Source organism: Macrobrachium rosenbergii, chromosome 43 (assembly GCF_040412425.1).
Source record: "Macrobrachium rosenbergii isolate ZJJX-2024 chromosome 43, ASM4041242v1, whole genome shotgun sequence".
Lineage (NCBI taxonomy): Eukaryota > Metazoa > Arthropoda > Malacostraca > Decapoda > Palaemonidae > Macrobrachium > Macrobrachium rosenbergii.
In genome coordinates, this window is record NC_089783.1 from 14,645,830 (window position 1) to 14,667,306 (window position 21,477).

The following is a 21,477-nucleotide window of genomic DNA, read 5'->3' on the forward strand; positions in this document are numbered from 1 at the left end:
AGGGGAGGAGGGAGGGCTCCGATCTTTAATTACTTGGTAAGTATATATAAAACTCAATTTTATTATGATAATACCATTTTCACATAAGTAACTTACCAAGTAATTACATAGCTGAATCCCACATTAATAAGAGGTGGGATATATGGACATTTTCTGTTCCAAAAATAGACAGGCACGAAGATGAATTTGAAACATGAAATCTGTTAGTATTGGTAAAATGCTTGTTGTTTCCTTACCTGGTAAGAGAATTACAGCAGGCAATTACAGCCTCTAGTTGATGCTCATCTTGATCTGTAGTAACTTAGCGGAATAGCCGCAAGTAGTCTCTACTTGTAAGAAGGAGCTTTGGAGTAAAGGAGTATTCCAAATACCTGCAAGGCATAAGATTAGTTGCCCTTGCCCTGGCCACAGTACCAAAAGACAAAAAGACCAGACAACACTGTCACCTACACTGTAAAACAATAAAAAAACATCAGCTTACCAACAAAGACTGGTGGGTACTCAGGTACAATGTAACCCCCCCAGGCTCCCCAAAAAACTCAACACCCTAATATCAAGGCAAAGAGGTCAAGGATGGAATGCTTCCTATGCTTCTTTCCCCAATACCATGCCAGCTACCAATAACAGACCCAAGGTACTGCAATTCTCAAGAACTGCCTCTATTTCTTTCAATTATACTTCCAGTAAGTTGACTGAAGGATCGCTGAAAATGGCATATTATGCCTGCATGCATACGAGGTGGTGACCACTCTGATCTTGTGTGCCCTCACCTTAAAGGTAGGCAATACGTCTCCCTGGATCTGTGAATGAACCTCTGAAATAAGGTTTCTCAGAAAAAATGACAACACATTTTTTGATAAGAGGCCGAGAGGGGTTCTTGACAGAGCACCTAAGATTGCTGAAGGGACCTCTGATTCTCTTGGTTCTGTCCTCCTCTTCAGGACTGAGGATATCCATAAGATTTTTAATGGTAAACTAGGGTGGCCATGGGTTGGATGGTGTCTCGTTTTTGGCCAAGAAACCTAGCGTAAAGGTACAGACTGTGTCTCCTTGTGCGAACCCAATTCACTCGTTTGGCAGTGGCCAAGACTACGAGGAAGGAAGTTTTCTCTGTCAAGTTCTTAGGGGACATGGAACACAGAGGCTCAAAAGCTGGGCCCGTTAACCACTTTAGAACTACGTCCAAGACCCAACACACAGAGTCAGCTCTTGCTTACTTGGAAGTCCCGAAGGACTTAATGATGTCACTAATACCTTGGTTAGAAGCCAAATCTAGGCCACTATGCTTAAACATAGATCCCAGCATTGCTATAGCCTTTGATGGAGGATGAAGAGAGCCCCATGGCAGTCCTCAGGAATAGGAGGAAGTCTGCTATATCTGGGCTATAGAGGTTTTAGCAGACGAGATGTTACAACTGCTACACCATCAATGGAAGACATCCCACTTTGCTTGATAGACTTGGCAAGAAGACTGATGTCTACATCTTGCAACAGCTTCTTCAGCTTGCCTTGAAAATCCCTTCGCTCTGACGAGTCTCCTGACAGTCTGAAGTCTGTCAGAGATAGAACAGATAGTCCTTGATGGAATTTCCAAAGGTGGGGCTGTTTGAGTAGATGTGGATTTTGCGGGAGCAGTCTGGGAAAATCACTATAAGTTTCAGAAGGCCTGGGAACCATTCCTTGAGTGGCCAAAAAGGAGCTATCAGGATCATCGTCACATTGTGATGGGATCAAAATTTGTTGAGGACCTCCCTTACCATGCTGAATGGTAAGGCGTAAAGATTAAGGTTTGACCAATTTACAAGCATTGCATTGGTCGCACGTGCTTGAAGGTCCAGAACTGGAGAATAAAACAGATGAAGACGGCGGTTCTTTGATGTGGCGAACAGGTCCACAGTCAGCCTGCCCCACAACTTCCATACTGTTGCAGACCATGGCGTTCAGGGGCCACTCTGTTGGAAGGATTTGTCCCCGACAACTTAGTTCATCCGCTAAGACATTCATTTTTCCTTGAATGAAGCAGGTGACTATCTTGACCCAATTCTTGTCCACCCAGATACAAAGTTCCTTCGTGGCTTCACAAAGAGAGGAGTGGGTCCCACCTTGCTTCTTTATGTAGGAAAGGGCTGTCGTGTTGTCTGAGTGCACCACCACGGTCTTATCTGTGACCACCTCTATAAAGGACATTAGGCCCAGATGAATGGGAGTCAGTTCCTTCATGTTTATATGTAGACTTCATTGTTCCGAAGATCATGTTCCAGAAGCTTCCAAGTTCCCCAGAAGGGCTCTCCAGCCTAGGTCCTGAGGCATATGCAAAGAAGTCTAGGTCAACGCTCACAAGGCGCAGTGACTTTCCCTCCAAGCCTGTCTTTGGATATCCACCACTGCAGGTCTGATTTTATTTCCACTGTTATGGGGAACATCATACAGCCCAGTTGTTTCTTCCTGTCCCATCTTGCCTTTAGGAAGAACTGCAGAGGTCTCATATCCAATCTTCCTACCTTCAAAAATGGCTCGATGGATGCTAAAGTTCCCAAAAGGCTCATCCAACGATTCGCTGAACAAGACAGGAGCAAAAGGTCATGTACTATCTGTAGGCAGGATTCCTCAAAGACGAATCTGAGGTATTTCCTCGAGTCCTGATGGACAGGGACATGGAAATAGGCATCCTGCATATCTAGGGTGATCATCCAATCGCCCTGTTGAATGGATGATAGCACTGCCTGACTTGTTTCCATTTTGAACTTCGTCTTCTGGATGAAGAAGTTCAGAGCGCTGATGTCAAGGACAGGTCTCCAACTCCCCGATGACTTGGGGACTACGAAAAGGTGGTTGTAAATACTTTTTGTTGTGCAGTCTTCCACTTCCTCTACTGCTCTCTTCTGCAGGATGGACAACACTTCCTCTGACAGAGCTGTAAACCTCTCCGAGCCCTTCAAGTAGGCCATCAATGCGATTGGCGTGGACACGAGTAGGGGATACTCCTTGAATGGGATCAAGTAACCCTTCTTCAGGATTTTGACTGTCCACTGCTCCGTGCCTCTGACACTCCACCTCTCCCAGAAGAGGAGGAGTCTGGCTCCCACAGGTGCATGGAGGACAGATGCATCACTTTTTAGGCTGTTTATTGGATCTTGCTGTAAAACACATTTGTGAACGAGGCCTGGAAGGAAACTCCTGTCTACCTCTGCAAAAGGGCTGCTGTTGTAGAGGAGAGACAGATTTCACAGCAAAGGATGAGTGCTCTTTGGGGCGCTTCGATGGCTGCGCCAAGAAGTCCTCCATAGACCTTTTCTACAAGTCAGAAGCTATTTCCCTAACTGCCGACTGAGGAAAAAGATACTGCTTATCTAACGTAGAATACATCAGAGCTGAATTTTGGATAGATGTCACGCCTTTAGTGGTGAAATAGCACCACAAATCCCTTTTCTCGAGCACTCCAAGGGAGAAAAGGCCACAAGCTCCAAGGAGCCATCTCTTATGGCTTTATCAGCACATAACAGTACGCCCAGCCAGTCCGCCGAATGATCCATTGCCAAATCATCACAGTCCTCAATCTTCCTGACAAGAGCTCCAACCGTCCAATCGAGGAAACTGAATACTTCAAAAACTTTAAAAACACTTTTACCCAGTGGTCTAACTACGAGGGAGCAAACATAAATTGGCTGACGAGAAGGCAGAACAGTATGCAGAGTCAATCAACCCCGAGATGTTCTGGGATAAGGCAACACCTACCAGGGATGGGGCTTCTCCAGTAGGACACGTATTTCCTGGCGGCCTTCCTTTGCTCCCATTTCAATGAAAGCCAATCTTCGACCTCCATAAGAGCTTTCTTCGAAGAGGAAGAAAGAACCATCCTGGGAAGCTGAGAGCTGGAGTTCACCTGATTCCTCATTAGGAAAGTAGAGGCTGGCAAAACTGGAGTGGCTGGCTGAAAATGCAAAGGGAAAGTTGCTAAAAAATATCTTAAAAGAGAGGCATACACTGAAGGAGCTGATTCTTGACCTACCTCTTCCTCCTCAACTAAAGAGATCGGCCACATGGATAAGACACTGGAAGGCTTAATCTCAGCAGGAGCCCTGAGTAATCCTAATACATCTGCCAACTGTTGTTTAATGTGAGCACAAGACACTGCTGGGGGCACAGGTGAACTAGAGCTGGATGGGTGCTCGGCTGTCATAGAACTCTTAGCAACTGGCGCCGAGCATACACAACCAGTCAGCGGGGGCTCAGGAGTCGGCACTGGACGCTCGGAGACCGTGACTGACGTATGTTGCTCAGGCGAGTACACTGGGTGCTCTTGTGGGAGCCTACACAACAATGAGGAGCGTTTCTTGTTTGATGGGCGCCTGGCTGCCAAATAATGGCGCTCTGGTGAATGGTAATCCACGCTGTGCCAAGCACTGCAATCTGGTTGAGGACTGAGAGAGGGATCTCTCATCCGTTTCGACGGAATAGAAGACAGCTTGTTACCATTACGTTTTTTCAGGGGATGGGAGATGCCAATAAAACACCTAGAATGCCTCATGTTGGGGCTCTACGAGTCCGAAAACAACTGGTGGACACTAACAGAGACGCCCTTCCAACAGCAGTCTGAGGGTTTTCCACTATGCAAATTGCCAGCAATAGGTTCAACTGAGGGAGCGACTGCCTGTGGGGAAGCCTTCTCGACCTCCTCTGGACCTCCGGTATGTCTTCTCCCAGGTTCAGGGGAGTGTGACAGGGACCTTTGTCTGGGAGAGTCGAAGGGATGGACAGCCACCCGTTCCACTAGCACTGGCACAACACTATTCACTTTGTCCATCAGGACTTTTAGGGATGCCCTTAATTCGGTCACAGTGTTTACTACAAGGTCAAATCTACGTTCAAAGTTACACTCGAGGCTGGCAATGGCATCAGGTTCGGAAGCATGGGAGCTAGGCACAGGAGTAGATGATGCAATGTTAACAATATTAGGAGGACTAAGGTTGGGTGACAAGGCTAAAGCAGGGGAAGGAATGGCTCAATCTACCCTCAGGTTAGGAGCCGGTTCTAGGCTACGAGCCCTAATCTCGACTCTAAAGGCCGCCTTCCTTTTCCTATCTCTATCTAGCTTTTCTAAATGAGACTTTAATACCTTCCACTGCCTTTCATCCCAATCCTTAAGGGGCCCCTAGACGATATGATCTCCGGATCAGGTTGTCTGAACCGGAAGCAAACCTCACGGTCTATGGTGTTCTTCTTCGACCAAAAGTGGACGGAGTCCATCGGCCTCTCCAACCAGCTCGCAACCTGCCGTTGCCAGGTTCGTGGCTTCCGTTTTAGTTCATGTGGCCCGAGGCCTCCACGTCTATGGTGTAATCTCAAGATTTACTTCAGTTTCAACTGGACACTGAAAGGGAAACAAGACAACCAGGTTGTCCCCTGCGTCATATAGTTGCTACATGTAATTCACCTCAACCGGTTTTAGCAAAATGGTTAGTAGAACAACCGAGTCCTTTGCTAGGTACTTTTCCTAAAGCACATCTTCTTCACTCAATAAGACTTCACAGAACGACTTAAGAAACTGGGAAATATTCAAGCTAAAATGATTAGTCTGGATGTGACAGCTCTTTTCACTAATGTGCCAATAAATATGTACTTGATAAACCCAAAGAACAGTTGGATTTAGGTACCATTAGCTTTGCTATACCCACTGAACAATTCCTGGATCTAGTTCAGCTTTGCATGTCCTCCACAGTCTTTTCCTTTACCAACCAAGGATTTAGACAAAAGTTTGGTGTTTCAATGGGGTCCCCTTTGTCTCCCATTCTACCCAATTTATGCATGGAATTTGTGGAAACCAAATTTCTGCAGAACTGTGAACCTTCACTGAGACCCATTTTTTGGGTGAGATACAGTACATGGATATTTTCATTATTTTTAAAGGTAACCCCTCAAAATTTGATAATTTTCTTCAATATGTTAAAGGAATTTTGCCCTATATTCAGTTCACAGCAGAACATGAAACGGACAATAAGTTGCCCTTTTTGGACATATTGATTTACCATGACCCAGTAACTTTCACCTTTAAATTTACAGTGTATCGTAAAGAAACTACTGTAATGCAGAAACTTATATTCATTTTTTCTCCTGGCACAATAATGAAGTTAAAACCAACATCTTGATCAATTTTGTTTTGAGAGCTTTGAAAATCTGTGACCCCGACTTCATTGAGAGAGAACTTAAAACACATCAAAGATGTTTTAAAACAACTGTGTTACCCTGAACATTTTATTAATAATGCTTTTTAAAAAGCTAGAAGGATATTATTATTCTATATATGTTCCTCAAAAGAAAATGACAAAAAGAAATTTATGAATTGTCTTGCACTCCCTTTTAACCCACACTTAAATATAATAAGGAAAACTGCCAATAAAAATCATAATGGTGAAATAAATATAGTCTATAATTATAATTACACCATCAAGAGGCTTCTTATACACAACAGTACACAGAATCACAACAATAAAGATACTGCTGTTTATGAAATTCCCTGTACAGAATATGACTAAATATTTTGGGGAAAGTGCTAGAGGGTTGCTCACAGTCTTAAACTTGACTACCACATAAATTGGGCAGAATCTAAAATACGGTAAACCCCCCATATTCGCGTTCTCATGGTTCATGGACTCATGCATTCGTGGGTTTCTCTGTGGAACATATCTACCCATTTTTCGCAGAAAATTTGCCCATTCGCGGTATTTTTCACTGAGAAATATTCACTAATTACTGTATTTTCATATAATTTTCATGAATAAATGCACTCTTTGTGATAAAACTATTAAAATACTCAGGTATAAGCATTTCTACAGGGTTTTTCTTGGTTTAAGCTATCAAAATGGGCAGTTCTAAGTGTTTTTAGAGGGGTTTTAAGCATTCGTGGATTTGACCTATTCGCTGGGACGATGCCCCACGAATACGGGGGTTCACTGTAATTTTTAAAAGTAAAGATGTTGGCATAAGACGACTAGTGGAAGGTGCGGCGATAGATAGTCATTTATCTATGGAAGGCAATAAATCTTTTATAAAGGCAGTAAGATAAAATCACCAATAATCTCATTTCTAGGAAGTATATTAAAGGTTTTAAGAATAAAGACCATTATGATGGTGTTGTCTCGTTAACCACATCTGATGCTGAGGTTGCCTCTCTTTCCCCCATTCAAGTAACTCAGTTACTTCCAGCAACCAATGTTGCAGGCACCTATGCAGTTGATGACAAGCAAAACGATAGCATTGTCAAGGACCAATTAGACGTTCCAGATGACTGGCGGGGCTTTCATCAGAAAACGACGGCACTGACTGATCTATGTTTGACGACTGGTTCCATAGTTTATAAACTTCGCTTGTTTTGAGTCCTTTTATGTTTACTTGGTTGGAGTGCTACATCAACGCATCAGATTGAAAAGGGGAACCGACAAAGTTCCCAAAAGCTATGAGTATTTTTTAATTGCTACGAGTGTTCACAAATAATGAATGCTCTTAGTAGCCCTCTACCATTTCCAATAACTAAAATATCAATCAGACCACACAAGAAGTGAGCAGGACTTGTTGAGCCGTTCCTAGTGAAATTACCAATTTGACATGGGTGCTGTTAATCACACATCTCTCTCTCCTTCTTAACGACCTCTCCATTGTATCCTTCCCTGCCAAACCCATTTCTGCCGATTTGCTTTCTATATTCCAGGCAGAACTGAAAAACAAGGACTGAACACCTGCATCGAAGATGCCCCAACTAAAAGGAGCCATACTCCTCGAACCGACTATAGAAAATGCGGGAAATGGAAGGTACACAAGGTGGCAGGTCAGGGGTCAAAAGTCAGTTCGTTACCGACATCACTGGAAGGCAGACTCCTTGTTGGTTGGCACCCTGCCAATAACACCCCCTCCCCCCAGAAAAGCACTCTGTCTTTGTTGCCCTGAAGCCTGGGACTTACCAGTGCCCATTGTTGAAGACCACATTAACGAAGATTTCAAGCTGGCCTCATACTCAAGACATCTTGTCCTAAGGATCAAGGGTACTGTGTGGATTTGGAAAGTTATTTCAGCAACACATTCTTTTACTGTATTTCTCACTGCTCATTTTCATCCCCTTGCAATCCTCTTAAAGGCCTAAATGGAGCTGTGTAAATTTCACTTGTGTAAAGTAAATCATAAGTACCACTCCCCAGTTTGCATTTTATTCTAACTTGAATGACTCCTCTCTAAGTCTTCAGCATCCCAGTCAAACGTTACTCATTCGCTGTAGCAATCAAAGTGATCATGTGTTTTTGTATTGCAGAATAGGTGTTTCCACTGCTGTGTTACTCTTTTGTCCCACAGTGCCTTTCCCTTTCATCAACCAACTCTGAGAAGATCTCCTCACTATTTATACAACATAACTTGCATTTCCCTTATTAATTTTAATGTATTCTTAGAGATTCTCTCGCAGTATAACCTGGATGTTCGTGGAACCCTTGCTTTGTCAACTAACATAATAACGGTGCCAAGGAGCTGATGTGTAGAGCTCCCTTGTATTCTTCTGATCTATGTACTGTAATTATAACAGAGTAAGTAAAACACTGATTTTCTTTTAAGCCCCAAGTAAGCTAAATTATAACCATCTTTAATTCTTATCATAAATATGACCCGATGTTGGATGCGGGCACATCTCAGGTAAGAGAACATCCCCAGTAACCCAGTCATATTTGTGAGAGTATAAATAACTTAGTGTTTACAGATGGATGCTTTATCATTACATATGGAATCTCATCAGGGCCTGGGGCTGTATCGTTACAAGTTGCTAGGCCTGAAGCACAGTCTCTTTCAGTAAAGGGAAGCTTGTAAGATTTCTCTCTTTGTGCTGTAAGATCAAGTGATATATGTTCACCTGCATATTTCTGCTTGTGTCCTGGAGCTGTATACTGAAAAAATGTTAAGCAAGGGCATTACTTTTTGAATGCACTTACCATGTACTGACTATTCACTTTTAAAGTAGGAGGTGGATCTGGTGTATACTTGCCTGCTATTTTTCTTACTTTCCTCCAAACAGAAGACAGCGGGGGTTCTACTGTTTACTGACGAAACAAAGGGTGACCATGATTAACATCTAGCTGCTTTCATCGCACGACATCGTGCTCGCCATTTCTTATAGATGATTATATTCTCTTTTGTGCTGTTGCTGTGTCAATGGCACTGAGTCAGTGCCCTTCTTGTAGCTCAAAGGAAGGCAGTTAGTTTAGATGACCACCATGGGATTGGTCACTCTCGAAACAGTCCTGTAGTTTTGGGGATAGCGTAAATTCCTGCTATATGAAGTTCCACTGAGAAAGTCAGTAGCATCTATACTTTGTAATTTATCTGCACTGCTTTCTATATCACTTATTTCCTGGAATTTCTTCCAGTCTGCTTTTTCAAACCATCATGGTAATCTCTGGATAGTTGGGCTCTTATTGGTGATAATGATATTTGGAGGATATCACCAGACACATGATACTTCTGCCATAAAACCCATTTGTTGGTCATAGGGAGTCCTACAGGTTAAATATTCCCTGGTGCAAGGAGTGCTATTATCAAGTTTACTTTCCTGTAGACATATAATTATGGAAGAGTATTCATACATAATTTTAGCTTCAGACCTTGACGATTCAACTGACGTGTATTTATGAAAATAAGATTTATTTTCTGGGAGACACTCTATGTGAGGTCTTCCCATTAAGATTTTTAAATTGTTAGAACTACTAGAAGATGCACTGGATAATGGAGGTCTTGAGATCTTTGGAGTGTTACTGTTTTCTTGCTTTAAGCATTATTTGTGGGTGCATGTTGGGGACCATTATGGATCTCAACATCAACTTCAACTGATTTTAAATCATTTGTGGATCTTCTAATATTATTATGTTGATGATAATCTTTTCTTAATTGGATTATGTTCATGATAATCTTTTTTTAACTGGGAGATAAGGATAGGGGTCTCCCTCTTTTGCGATAATTAAATTTTGAGCTATAAATGTTAGACACCTGCACATCTTGTGCAAATAATAGTTCTATGCTGGGTGAAGCTTCCCCCAGATCTGGAAAAGATATTGCCTGAGAGAGCTTCATCAAGTCTTTTTGTTAGGGAAGGGGGAGATTGGGGAAAGCAGGGCATTAATAAGACCTTACAAAGTGATGCACTGGCCCCATTATGTTTATGATTTTTCTTCAAGGACAGCTCATCTGCCCTGAGGAGTATCTGGATGTAAATTTTCTTTTGTTTTCAGTGCCTTTGAATAACTTTTAACCTTATTTAGTAATCTTTTTGTACACCCTATACTTATATGTTCAGCGGTAAGACTTATTCGACTAGATGCTATGCTGGCACTTCTGAAAGTCTGCACATGCCTTACTGCGCATCCACACAGCCTACCTGAACTGTAAGTTCAAAAAATCTGATGTTACTTGTGTAAATTTTACCACTTAGAATGTCAGCCAGAACACTACTGAAGCAGAACTTGAGAGCAGTTTGGGAAATTCTACAAGAATCTGACATGCAAAAAATGCTGTAAAATCTAATATCTTGATTCGAGGCATTTAGGTGATAGCCTTAAACACTTAGGTGTTAAGGGGAGCTCCAATGCTATAAGGCCCCATTATAAGTAAATGACTATTCCTACCTTAGGATTGAAGGGACTTGCTTCAAATTTTTACCACTTATTCTACAACTAATACTCAAAATTCCATCATGGGGAAATTTAGAAATTCAACCTCTTAAGTTTAATTTACTTTTGCAGTTGAAAAAATCATGACAATTTTTCAAAAATAAGCAAAAAAAAAAGTTACTCTCAAATATGATTTTCCTAACAGCAAAATAAAGATATATACGTAGTTATACTACACGCTGTAAGTTCATTGAATTTGTTTGTCTTCTTGGAGATCTAAGTGCTTCGTTTTAAAAAAGTAAATTTTCAGAAAACAGCAAAACAAAAAAATTTTTGGACTTTCAAGAATCTTGAGACAATCAGGACATCATGAGCGAGTTATCCCTATATTATTATAACCCATTTTCTCTAATGCTAGAGAGAATGAGATATTTTGGTGGGTGATATAAGTATTTTTGTACAAGCTTTTTGACACTTTTTTTTTTTACATTTTTTTACAATTTGCCATTCACAGTGCCATACAAGCGATGAACAAAATTGTCCATGAACCAACATAAACATTTTTTTTTTAGCAACAATGCTTCAAGGTATGTTTATTTACACATAAAACAGTCAAAAAGAGCCTATAACTCACTTGCACCTATCCAGAATTAGCCATACAGCTGTTTTTTACAAGTTTTCTCACTTGCACCTATCCAGAATTAGCCATACAGGTGTTTTTTACAAGTTTTTTACAATTTGTCGTTCACAGTGCCATACAAGCAATGAACAAAATTGTCAATAAACCAATCTAAAAAAATTTTTCTGCATTAATACTTCAGGATGTTTATTTAGACATAAAACAGTTGGAAACTGGTAATAACTAAAATTCAATAATTCCTCAAAATTCAGAGGTCGGTGCACTCAAGGAGACAATGATGAGCCACTGGCAAAAAAATGTTTTCATAATAAAATTAAGTTTCTTATATATTTACCAAGTAAATATGATAGCTAATTTTGTTATGAAAATAGCATTTTTTAGATTTTTAGATTTAAAAATTTTTTTATTTTAAAATTTAAGCTGCTGCATAAGTGGAAAGTATAGAATTTTAATTACCAAGTAATTAGATAGTTATACTTCCCACTTGTGCAGCAGCCTAAATTTTAAAATCCACGGTAGCACTCCAATTGTTTACTGTAGGTGACCAGTCCCACCCACTAATGGGAATACTAGGAAAGACTAGGCAGACAACCACATTCCGTTTCTGCCCTTATGGCCATTGGAGGGGAGGAGGGTGGGCTCCGACTCTGTACTTGCTTGCTAAGTTTATATGAAACTTAATTTTATTATGAAAATAACATTTTCATATAAGTAACTTACTAAGTAATTACATAGCCCTTCCTTGACCTAACTTGCAGCATGGCGTCAGTTGCCCGTGCAAGAAGGTCTAGGATTGGAGAACGATATGACGAGGGCAATGGTTCCTTGAGGTGGCAAACCGGCCATAATTAACCTGTCCCACAGATTCCACAGGGTCCACCAGACCAGGGGATCCAAGGTCCACTTCAAGGGAAGGGCATGCTTTTGACAGTTCAGTGTGTCCACCATAACTAATTCATATGCCCTGAAAAAGCCGAGTGACTTAAAAACTTGATCATATCTGATATGCCCACCGTAGGAGTTCTCTGCTGAGAGCTTCCTTCTTTTCCATATGCTTAAGGACTGTGGTCTTGAACCAAGATTACCACAGTCTAGGTGTGAAAAAGGGTCAGGAAGCATTGAAGCCGTGAGTACAAAGCTTTCAGCTATCTGACTGTGGTCTTGAGACAAGATTACCTCAGTCTAGGAGTGAAATAGGGTCGATAAGTGCTGAAGCCGTAAGTGAAAAGCTTTCAGCTATCTGAGAAGATTCTGTTCTTCCGAGAGCCGCATCCCAGGAACTACCCAGTTCCCCAAGCAGGCTCCAAAACCCAGATCCTAGGCATTTGAATGGAAAACTAGGTCTGGGTTGGTAGTTTGAAGGCACTTCCCCTCCAATGGTTTATGTTCAGACAGCCATTACTGTAGGTCCGACCTGATTCAGGGCTAAGGGGGAAAAAAACAAGTGTCCAACTGCGTTTCCCTGCCCCAAATCTTAGAAATCCTCCTTGCACTTTCCTTCGATGGTAATCAAAGAAGTCATTCGTCCAGGTATAGACTGATATTCCAGAACATGAAGTCAAACGCTAGAGGAGTGAGGACTCGAGAGTAGGCTTGCTATAGAGGCTAGAACAGATCCTCGCACTAGAGGACTCTGTCCTGCCAGAAAGACTTGAGATACTTCCAGAGTCTGGCGGGGACATGGAAGGATACTTCCTGCATAACTAAGGTCTTCATCCAAACGCCCTTGGAGAGTGGATGATGGGATTGTCTGGTTCATCTCTATCCTGAATTTCGTTTTCTATTCTATGAGAAAAATGGGACGTTGCGGGCCGTGCAGATTCGCTGACTACTATGTGGTCTCGTGGGCAACCGAGGGAACTGGTAGATCTTCGTTCTGACCTGCAGAGCACCACGCGGACTAGCTGCTGACCCTGCGGACTTTTTGACACTCAGTGGACGCTTGGACATTCGAGCTGACTCAACTATAATGAACTTGATAACACTATGCACAGGTCGAAGACATATGAGGAAAACACGGAAACCTAGCACAAGCATAACTGTGGGTCTGACAGAGCCAAACCCTTCTGCAGAACAGACACAGTTCTCTCAACTGTGTCCTGAGGAAAGAGGAAATGTAGGCCCGGAGGTGAAAATAACAGGGCTGAATGCGACTGTGTGACTCCCTCAGCAGTAAGAGAGCACCCAAGTTTTCTCTTTTTGAGGTTTCAGAGTAAAGAGCGGAGGTCTCTAAAAGACATCTCAGTCGTCCTTACCCATACAGGACAGAACTCAGAGACAAACGGAGGTAAAGTCTCTTGACTAAAAACTGGAAGTCCTCTATCTTCTTAAGGGAAGTGTTTGAAAAACTAGTCTTTTATTAATAACTCTGGTTTTTTTGCATGAATCAGTATGAAATTTTGGGCATTGGTTAGTGTATGTATAGCAAAAAGGTCAGTATTCATATTTTCCTTCTCGCCCCCAACATTCGCTGGTACCCCCGGCCCCCCAAAATTCTTTAAAATAAACTCAGCCATACCTAGTGCACCCTAAGAGCTGAAATGTACGTGGTAGACAGGTATTACAGATTAGAATAAAGTAATAGAGCATTTTTTTCAATTTTTTTTATATATATTTCGATTTTTGAAAAATCTTGGATCGATTTCGTGGAAAAATAAATCCCAAAAATATTTTTGGGACAAAATAAAAAAAAACTCTCTATAGTTTTGTAGACAATTTATTTAGCTTTCATTTGCTTTTTTTTCACTGAGATAGGTGAATTCGTTACGTCTGAGCTTCCACTTGAAGGTCGATAACTTTAGTTTTGAGATATCGGCATCCAAAGTTTTATGATGACATTTTTTGCTTGTCTGTCCATTTACTTGCTTGTTGTCTTACACTTTGAGGTTTTGATGACAAATTTTATATGTTATATCAAACTGCTGTTATCTGTGATTATTATTTTATGTATATTGAATTATATTTTATATATTTAGGCTCCTGGTCCCCCTCTTTCCTCTCTCTTGGATGCCTCCCTCTTCATGACGTCGTTTCTTCCTCTTATGGAACGTAGATGTTTAAATTTTCTTGGTCTCGGCATGGTTTCTTCTGAACAAAGAAGTACTGCAAAGCCAAGAGAAATACAAAAAATTGACTTGCAAAGTAATATAAGTGCACTGAATGAAAAGTGTGTCAAAACACGGGCAAGGTTGGGCAGTGCGACGTCTTGCTTCGTTGAGAGCTGAGCTGCCACTGATCGCCAATGTGGGTACACTCCTTCACCCAACAGAGCCTCTACGCACTTGCGTATGATATAGTTGCCATATACCGCATTTAGATATTCTTCTTTGATAGCTAAATTGAAATTACTACCGATATACTGAAGTTATCATTACATTATACGAAAAATGTAATTTTCTCAGTGATAGTAGGGTTACGGTTTTGGCTTATAACTCCAAAACTATTGAGAATTTTTTAATAAAATTTTCTGAGAATATAGTCAAGAGGTGTAAGAGTCCGTATGTGAAATATCAGGAAAAATTTGGATTCTTCAATTTTTTCGTCAAACACTCCCCTTAACCAGAGCTCCTGCTGTCCAAGAGGAGGGAGCTTTCTTCATGAAGCTCAAATGTCCTTTAAATGTCCTAATACTCTCTGTATGGTGCCCAGATGCGGGAGACTGATACTGAAGAGTTGGAGCCAGCTTTTCGGGAACTGGTGCCAGTTACTTGAAAAAACCAGAGTCAGGTGCTCAATCGGGAAGTGGCGTTCAAGAAAGAACAACAATGCGTTCTAAAAAAAAAAAAAAAAAAGTCTGTGAGCTGGTGATAAATATTCACAGGCAGAAGTCAAGTACTGGATAGATATCAACACTCTGCAGTACGCGCCGAGCATTCTGGAATCGGCACTGAGCGTTTGGTAATCAGCGCCAGGTGCTCAGGAGTTGGCGCCAAATTTTTGGCAATCAGTGCCAAGCACGCAGAAGTAGACCGCGGGTGCTCAGGAGCAGGCCCTGAGTGCTCAGAAACTGTGACTGTTGTATGTCGCCAAGAGAAGAATCTCCAGTCCATTGGAATATAATACATGTCTCCTTGTCATTACATCTTTTCAAGGGTTGGAATCGCCGTGAAAAACACCTAGAATGCTTCTTGTCAGGGTTAATTTGAGTCCGATGACAACTGGTGGGCACTAAAAGGGGATGCCCTTCCAACGGCAGTCTGAGGGTCTTCCACTACATGAACTGTGAGTGACAGGTTCTACCAAGGAGGTGACTTCACATGGGCAAACCCCACCAACCTCCTTTGGACCTTTAGTATATCTTTTTCTTCAGGAGCACTGGACGCTTGGAAGTTGTTGGGCAACTATGAGTGCTGGACAAGAGTTTAGGCGCCAAATACAGGCAGTCCCCGGTTTACGACGGGGGTTCCGTTTTTACGCCGTGTCATAAACCGAAAATCGTTGTAAACCGAAAAATCATTGAAAATCGTCAGAAATCCTAAGAAAACCTTAATTTTAATGCTTTGGGTGTATTGAAAACTATATAAACTGAATTTTTATTGAGTTTTTCATAAAAAAACCTCCAAATTTTGATTATTCTGCCATTTTGGAGCCATATTTCTTCTGTCGGATCTGCATACAACACGGCGTAACCCTGGAACATGCGTCGTAAGCCGGGAAATAATTTCTAATGAATATATTTGAAAAGCGTCATAACCTCGGAACATCGTAAGCCGGACCCGTCGTAAACCAGGGACTGCCTGTACTGGCACTCCACAACTGGAAGTTCAGGAGACAAGTGCCGTGGACTTCCAAACCAGAGCCTTATAACACCTAAAGCACATCATTTTGGACGCCTTTTCAATGGTTGTCCACTGATGCCTGGGACTGGAAGACAGGCTTTACTGAGGGGGGGGGGGGCAACTACCCGGGGGAAACTCCCCCCTCGGACTCCCTTGGATCACAAGAATGTCTTCTCCTAGGTTTAGGGGAGCAGGACAGTGACCTTTGATCTAGGAGATCCGACGGGCCCGATAGTCAACTTGTCCCCTACACTCCTAGCAAGATGCCTTTTCAGTGGCTGTCTGTCACAACCTGGGACCATACAACAGGTTCGACTGAGGGGACAATTACCCGGGAAACTTCTCATCAGCCTCCATTGGACTTTCAGTATGACTTCTCCCAAGTTTAGGGGAGTATGACAGCGACTTTGGTATAGGAGAACTGATGGGCCGGATAATAACCTCCTCCACTGCACAACACTACACTATCACAAGGTTAACTTCTGTTAACCCATACACAAGGCTGGCAAAGGCATGGGAAGGAAGCAAGGGAGCCAGGTGTGGGAGAAGATACGAGGGCTAGTAGCAGGAGAGAAAAAATTAATGTTGGAAGAGTTGGTGCCAGACAATCGGGAGCTGCTCCCAGGATGTGAATGGCACCAAGCAAGCTAGTAGCTAGGGAAGCTGGTGAGCACTCCTGGGCACTCAGCGCCAAAGCCAGCAGGCACTCCTGGGTGCTCGGCGCCAAAGCTAGGAGGCGCTCCTGGGCACTCGGCTGTCAAGAAAGTCTATTTCTCCAAAAGCCCATATAAGTTCTGTCCTTACACTTTTCAGTTCTCTGCAAAGGAAAGTGTAATAAGAAAATGTTCTAAATCAATTCTTTACTGACAACTGCTTTGAAGTACACAAAATACCATCACACAAAACATACCTCAATTCTTCATTAAACATTATTTGAGACTTGCCGATATTATTTGCCACCGAAAACATCGGTCCACTAGCGAGCACGATATTTTCATTACAAAAAGCTACTCAGCAAAGGAGAGTTAATCAATTGATTACAAAATTGCTGTAGCGAAATATGATAAACTTGAATCAGATCTTAATAACAAAACAATAAAATACTGATCCTGAAAGCTGTAGCCTTGAAGGCTGCTCGAAATCAGCGATAATATTTCACTGAAATCCGGTTATCTAACTGGCGAATAATAAACAAAGCTGCTAAAAACACCCAATGTTTACACCAAGCATGCCAGAAAGAGAATGAGGTTGTCTGCTAAGTCGTTCCTAGTATTCCCGTTAGTGGGAGGGACTGGTCACCTACACTAAACAATCGGAGTACCACCGCAGATTTTAAAATTTAAGTTGCCACACAAGTGGAAAGTATAGCTAAGTAATTACTTGGTAAGTTACTTACATGAAAACTAATGGTTGAGCAGGGCTACTTTAAATGATTTATACACAACTGTTTATCTTACTTTACAACTGAGTTGAGAAATGGAAAAAGACATTCCTCCCATTAGCCTCGGAGGAGGGCTATCAAGGAGAGGATACAAGTTTGACACATCATCAAGAAACTCTGCCTCTTCAGGATTAATATTTAACTATTATCAATATCATAAAATGTACTAAATGGTGACAGAGGCGTAGAATGTAATATCTTTTATAGATTGCTATATCCACTCCTATATCCTAAAGATTGGCTATGAAGCCATTAGATCAGTATTTACTTTGGGTATGATAGCATAACCTATGGAATTTAGGCCTATGGTACCCTAGCCTAGGGTATTGTAAACATGGTGTAGCCTATGTTAATTTTTTACCTGTATGCCTTATAAAATATAACCTACAAAAAATGGGGGGGGGAATGTAGACAGAGCCGACACAACAATGATACCATACAACATACGAGTATATCTACATAAATATATACACACATATACACATAAGCCTATCTATATATACATGCAAAAACATTACACATATATAAACATATATTACTCTTGCAGTAATCGAGCTGCAGCGCTAAGAATGAAATACCGCAACGAAAAGTACTTACACTTCACAATTAGGCCAAAGTACCAGACCTATTAGAGGCAACTAGGCTGTATCATATGTAAGTCCTAAATCAGCTCTAAGCCACTTCAAAGCTGGAAAAGATGCACTATCATCCCTCTAGTATTTTCAATACTTTACAAAATTCCAACATCTCATCAGATCACTCGTTGTCTTGACAAGAAAACCACACTCGTGCATCAGCTAGGCTAACTTAGGCTACGTGGTTATCTGCAAAACTGAAACACTCGGTTTCCACAAACTTTTCCTATAAAGCCTAATGCTTTCATCTTTGCTTGTTGTAGCTGACAAAATGCAAACAAGTACAAATCGTACATGAAAAACTTAGCCAGAAATCATCAAAATATAACAACGCTGATTCACAAGTCTGTTGAACCAGATGGCAAGAAGAATTCTGACTCAATTGTTTACTTTCAACACCACCTGGTGGGAAGACAGGTGACTGCAGAGACAGTCCTAATGGGTTCGCCAAGCGTAATACGAATTTTTTAAAATGCCAACTGCACCTGATGGCGAGAAGATGTAAGCTAACTTCAACAGTAGGTAAGATTCATTTCCAAATAATATTTTTTTTATCTAGCCTATACTTTATTCTGTCTTCAATTTTTTGTACAGATTTCAGCACTCATAAATCACTGCTTTGCCAGAGTTATCCGTGAAAGGTGGAGAGGGAGGGGAGTGTTATAAAATGTTTTCTGTTATACCTAAACTGCTTTTGAATTCTGTTGTAAAGTATAATAGAATTATTAAAATATTTTCATGCTGTTCTAGTTTCAAACAGTGTCTCAAGTTTTTTCTGCCAAGATTAAAATTAAATGCTTAAATGCAGACAAAATTTTTCTTAATATTCCCTTCTGAAATGTGAAAGAAGCAGGGAAGGGTCTTATATACCATCAAATATAGTAGTTTATCCAAACCAACAACCTAAATTTCTTCTACCATGAGGGTGACCTAAGCAATACTTCTGAATGAGAGAAAAAGCATATAACAGTTAGTATAGATTAAAAATAATAGACAGCAACCGACACAAATGCAGACTGTGGGGATGGTGGTAAAGGATCTTTAATGCTGTCAACCATAGGTACCTGGGAGGAAAGCACCAAAAGGAACACACCCCCAAAATTCTGAGACCCCATAAGTATCAAAAGTACAGTTTTTGCAAGCAGATGTTATCATACTTCAATGACAAAAAGACTTGAATGCAAACCTAGTGAAATATCTGAACCCAAATGAAATATACATGCTTAGAAAACACAAAAACCTAAATGATGTGTGCCCAAAGGGTTAGACGGAGTTATATACACAAACTGATTATGATCATTTGAAAGCAATTAATGAACCTGGAAGAAAAAGGTTACTAGACTCCAATCCCTATGATTCCATCATACATTCTTATATCCAAGTTTTGACTGAGTGATACAATAAGTTTTTTGCACTGCTCTTCAAGTTAATGGCATGGATATAGCCAATACCAACGTCACAAACAAAATTAGTGATGAAAATATAAAAATAAAGCTGACTTGGTTGCTACCGGTTATGTAACTCAAGTAATATTTCCAACTCTAAATGGAGAATTACATTAAACAAATAAATATTCTCAAATAAAAAAAAGCTTCAACAAGCTGTAGTTACCTTCTTGCCATTAATATAAACATTTACGGTGGGTATAGAAGACAGGAAATGTCTTTACATATGACAATAAAGTAACATGACAAAAGGAAGAAGTAGACAATACTTGACAAAATGAGATCCTTAAAAAAAAACACACCATAACTGTTGGAGCTGATGAGATAATACACTTTTCCTGCAGACACAAACTCTATCTCTAAAACTGATCCATTTCCTTAAATAATGCTATGGATATAATTGCACTTCCTTCAAATTTTTACACAGCACACTGCAGTCTTCCCTAACAGCACCTTATGTTTCCCCAAAATTTTAACATTTTTTAACTGTTCACATGATGGAAAGGAGATAGTGGTTCACAGTTGACAGACTCTACAAAAGGAAGGGCATTCTATCGTTTTGCAGTTATCACCTGCAATATTAATCACATACAGGGATGTCAGTTCCCAGTCAAGTAAAGGGATATGAACCAAGGCTTGTGATATCCACTTATACTAATTAGGGGATTAATATGTTCCAGTTTGAAAAGAAATTTCCTAATTCAACTCTCAAAACTTGAGCAATGTGAAACAGCTTTTATCTCTTAGCAATAAATTTCTTTTCATAGTCTTGCATGTTAATGGACTTAAAATCCACTTGAATTTGTTTTTTTATATCTGGCAAAATTAACATCTTTATGACATCACAGTTCAAAGTTTCTCACATAAAAAGTGTTTGTATACAAAATTCCACAAACACTACATTCTGATATCTTGGAAAACCATAGTAGTGTAGCTTTGTGAGTGTCCTGTTTGAATGAAAAGTAGCAGCCAAACATTTTTCATTTTCAAATACAAAACTGAATTATGACAGTTAATGCAATATTCTTAAATTTCATTACATCTTAAAATAGCAAGTTAATATTCTAACTTACGTATTAAAGCCAACTGTGACATCATAAATGACTGGAAAGTGGCCCTTAAGGGACTGGACACACTGGATGAAGCCACGGGTACGAGGAATCAAATGTCGCTTCAACTCTGGCAAGCCTTTCTTGCGGGCAAATTCCATACTTGCCGCATGCTTGGCTGGGGTGAATCTGGTACCCTCGGCAAACAAAAGCATCTGAAGTAGTGACAACAATAACAGCATTAGCTAAGTTACTTACACTGACAATGACAGAATGACAACACTAATACACAGAATGAATACACTGTACATGGGAGAGAGTATTCAAATAAGTGTTAGAAGGGATGGGGTGCCTAATGAAGAAGAAATTCTGATGAATTTTATTCTTCCAGCCTCCCAAATTTTAAAATTGAAATATCACTGTGGAACAAACAAAGCACAAGTTATACAATTAACAATAGGTGGTCAATAAGATCACAATGTACTAGGAGTTTCCAATATAGTTTTATATTTATAATGGTACCTCAGATGATGTGAGGATTATGTTCTAGGAGGGGTACAGCACCAGAAACATGAGGACAATGTTAGAATATCATTTTTATATATATCCTATTGTCTTCCCATTGCATGCAATCACATTTTAAGTATGTGGTAATTATAGATGTTTAGCATTAAATTTGCCTTGCATGCTGTGAAGGAAGTGCATGAAGATAAATAAGAAGGGGTAAATATGTAACCCAAATAACTCCTCAGAAAATCATCAGGATATTCATAGAATAAAATAATATAAAAAATCAAAATAAGAGTAACATCTTCTGGACTTAACCCTCTGAGGGGGGGGGGAAGCCATATA

General features: G+C 40.6%; 1 protein-coding gene across 4 annotated transcripts in view; it reads right to left on the minus strand.

Moving 5' to 3' along the window:
* LOC136828589 (1-acyl-sn-glycerol-3-phosphate acyltransferase delta-like) overlaps positions 1-21,477 on the minus strand; it is a 136,753-nt gene that overhangs the window by 25,975 nt on the left and 89,301 nt on the right. For all 4 annotated transcript variants that reach the window (XM_067086605.1, XM_067086603.1, XM_067086607.1 and 1 more), the window contains exon 5: positions 20,650-20,840. In XM_067086605.1, coding sequence (XP_066942706.1) covers positions 20,650-20,840 — 191 coding nt within the window. The remainder of the gene's footprint in view (positions 1-20,649; positions 20,841-21,477) is intronic.